The sequence below is a fragment of the Cicer arietinum genome, chromosome 7 (assembly GCF_000331145.2).
Source record: "Cicer arietinum cultivar CDC Frontier isolate Library 1 chromosome 7, Cicar.CDCFrontier_v2.0, whole genome shotgun sequence".
Classification (NCBI taxonomy): Eukaryota; Viridiplantae; Streptophyta; class Magnoliopsida; order Fabales; family Fabaceae; genus Cicer; species Cicer arietinum.
Window position 1 is genome coordinate 8,563,345 of NC_021166.2, and position 3,240 is coordinate 8,566,584.

Here is a 3,240-nt window from a genome sequence, read left to right on the forward strand (position 1 = left end):
TCCTGCTGAGGCTTTTAGTTTTCATTGAAGAATTTGGCCTATTACTAAGGCTTACATCTTCCATGCCTGTGTTCAAACAATGTCATCACTAGTGATGGACATGTACATAATTAAAAGTCCTAGATATACTTTTTAACATCACAATCTCATGTATACTTCCTCTTACAAATAAATATTTGAAAATGACACAGTATAAAACTAATAACTTTTATTTTATTTAATTAAATCAACAGTACAAACAAGTGAGAGAAACTGTGCTCAAAAGTAAAGTTTATCTGCCACAAACAAGCGTGTGACACAAAAATATTAACTAATAAATCCAATCTTAAAATTTTATATCACAAAAGCAAGTAACTAAATCATATATGATCACAAAATAAAAATGTACATGTGCATTCAGGAATTGATGTCTTAAACCTACTTATAAATATTTTATGGTGGACCTACATCTAGAAAATATAGAATCAGGACTTTTTGTCTGTGACTAGGAGATTAATGAATAGAAAAAAGGGAGATGCTTGCTTGGGTAATTCATTCTCACTCAACATCCATTGAAATAAATAAAATGAAAACATTCATTCATAAAATATTCTCTTATAAAAAAATAATTAAAAGTTGAGGTGGATAACGAACCGGTAGTGGAGGGAATTGAAAAAAGTTTGGAAAGAAATCAATCCTTCGCGAGAGAGCATGGAATCCAATCTGCCCACAACAAACTCACCTCTTGGGAAACCTTCCTTCCCTAAATAAACGGAATTATTATTATTTATTAAATAAAAAAATAAAAAAAATTCAAACCCACAAACACAAAACACAAAACGAGCCTTTGTTTTTCTGCTCTCGAGGTACACCATACCGCTATCAACGGCCACTGTTATTGTTCAATTGTAAACAGAAAAAATGATGAGAATATGAACATGAACATGACGACGCCGTTTCAACAGGGACCGCAAACGGTGAGAAGATTGGTGGTGGAAGTTATAGACGCACGCAACCTACTTCCTAAAGATGGCCAAGGAAGTTCAAGCCCTTACGTCGTTGCTGATTTCGATGGACAGAGAAAACGAACCACCACCCGCTTCAAGGAGCTGAACCCGGTTTGGAACGAGTCGCTTGAGTTCATCGTTTCCGACCCGGATAACATGGAGTTTGAAGAGCTTGAAGTTGAGGTTTATAACGATAAGAAGTTTGGTAATGGTAGTGGACGCAAGAATCACTTTCTCGGTAGAGTAAAGCTCTACGGAACACAATTTTCAGGTAGAGGAGAAGAAGCTCTTGTTTATTACACGTTAGAGAAGAAGAGCGTTTTCAGTTGGATAAGAGGTGAAATCGGTCTCAAGATTTATTACTACGATGAGTTGCTTCAGCAAGAGGAGCAGCAACAACAACAACAGCAGCAGGACCACCCGCCGCCTCCGGAGGAAGAGCAACACGGTGGCACAGAGCAAGAGAGGAATAGCCACAGGCCACCGATGATGGCAGAGGAGGGAAGAGTTTTTCATGTTTCCGGTCCGATGGACCATTGTGCACAACTTCCCGACGGTCCTCCTTCGCCGCGAGTTGTGGTTGTTGAGGAATCACCGTCTCCGGTGGTTCGTGTTCAACAGGATCAACCGTTGCCGGAAATGTACGGTCCACCTGAACCGGAAGTTCAGTATCATCCAGAAGTGAGGAAAATGCAGGCTATAAGAGGTGATAGAGTGAAGTTTATGAAGAGACCTAACGGTGACTACGCGCCGAAAGATATCTCCGGCAAGACACCTAACGGTGAGTCTGAAAGAGTTCATCCCTACGATCTGGTTGAACCAATGCAGTATCTGTTCGTCAGAATCGTGAAAGTTCGTGGGCTTAATCCTCCAACTGAAAGCCCATTCGTGAAGGTTCGAACGTCGAGCCACTACGTGAGATCCAAGCCTGCGAGTTACCGTCCCAACGAGCCCAACGACTCGCCGGAGTGGAACCAGGTTTTTGCATTGGGATACAATAAAACCGACTCAAACGGTGCCACGTTGGAGATTTCGGTTTGGGATTCACCTACAGAGCAATTTCTGGGTGGCGTTTGTTTTGATCTTTCTGACGTACCTGTTCGAGACTCTCCAGACAGTCCCCTAGCTCCACAATGGTACCGCCTCGAAGGAGGCGCCGCAGAACAAAACTCCGGTAGAGTCTCCGGCGATGTACAGCTTTCCGTTTGGATCGGTACTCAATCTGACGATGCCTTCCCTGAAGCATGGAGTTCAGACGCACCGTACGTGGCACACACGCGTTCGAAGGTTTACCAATCGCCGAAGCTTTGGTACCTTCGCGTAACAGTAATGGAAGCACAAGACCTAAACCTAACGCCCAATCTACCACCATTAACGGCGCCGGAAATAAGAGTTAAGGTACAGTTAGGGTTTCAATCGCAGAGAACGAGGCGAGGTTCAATGAACCACCACAGCATGTCGTTTCACTGGCACGAAGACCTTCTATTCGTAGCCGGAGAGCCTCTAGAAGATTCGATGGTTCTTCTGATGGAAGATCGCACCACCAAGGAAGCGGCGCTCTTAGGCCACGTGGTGATTCCACTTACTTCAATTGAACAACGAATAGACGACCGCCACGTGCCAGCAAAGTGGTTCCCACTGGAAGGTGGATCCTACTGTGGGCGAGTCCACCTACGCCTCTGTCTAGAAGGTGGATATCACGTGCTAGATGAAGCGGCGCACGTGTGCAGCGATTTCCGCCCCACAGCGAAACAGCTATGGAAACCTCCCGTTGGAATTCTTGAATTGGGAATCCTAGGCGCTCGTGGTCTACTCCCTATGAAATCCAAGGGACCAGGAAAAGGGTCCACTGATTCTTACTGTGTAGCCAAGTACGGAAAGAAATGGGTACGAACACGCACCGTAACGGATAGCTTCGACCCACGCTGGAACGAGCAGTACACGTGGCAGGTATACGACCCTTGCACCGTATTGACCGTTGGTGTATTTGACAACTGGCGTATGTTTGCAGACGTGTCAGAAGAGAAACCTGACTGCCGTATAGGAAAAGTTCGCATACGTGTTTCTACGCTTGAGAGCAACAAAATCTACACTAGTTCGTATCCTTTACTGGTTCTCACACGAACCGGGTTAAAGAAAATGGGGGAAATTGAGTTAGCGGTTCGTTTCGCATGCCCCTCGTTGTTACCCGACACGTGTGCAGTTTACGGGCAACCATTACTTCCAAGAATGCACTATATCCGCCCACTTGGTG

General features: G+C 44.7%; 1 protein-coding gene and 1 long non-coding RNA gene across 2 annotated transcripts in view; one reads left to right on the plus strand and one right to left on the minus strand.

The window, feature by feature from the left end:
• LOC113787592 (uncharacterized) overlaps positions 1-733 on the minus strand; it is a 2,258-nt gene extending 1,525 nt beyond the window's left edge. Inside the window, exon 1 of the long non-coding RNA XR_012161258.1 lies at positions 634-733. This is a non-coding gene — a long non-coding RNA (uncharacterized lncRNA). The remainder of the gene's footprint in view (positions 1-633) is intronic.
• Positions 391-3,240, plus strand: part of LOC101490754 (protein QUIRKY) — a 4,311-nt gene continuing 1,461 nt past the window's right edge. Inside the window, exon 1 of the mRNA XM_073363340.1 lies at positions 391-3,240. This exon is cut by the window's right edge and continues 1 nt beyond it. Coding sequence (XP_073219441.1) covers positions 912-3,240 — 2,329 coding nt within the window. The 5' untranslated portion in view covers positions 391-911.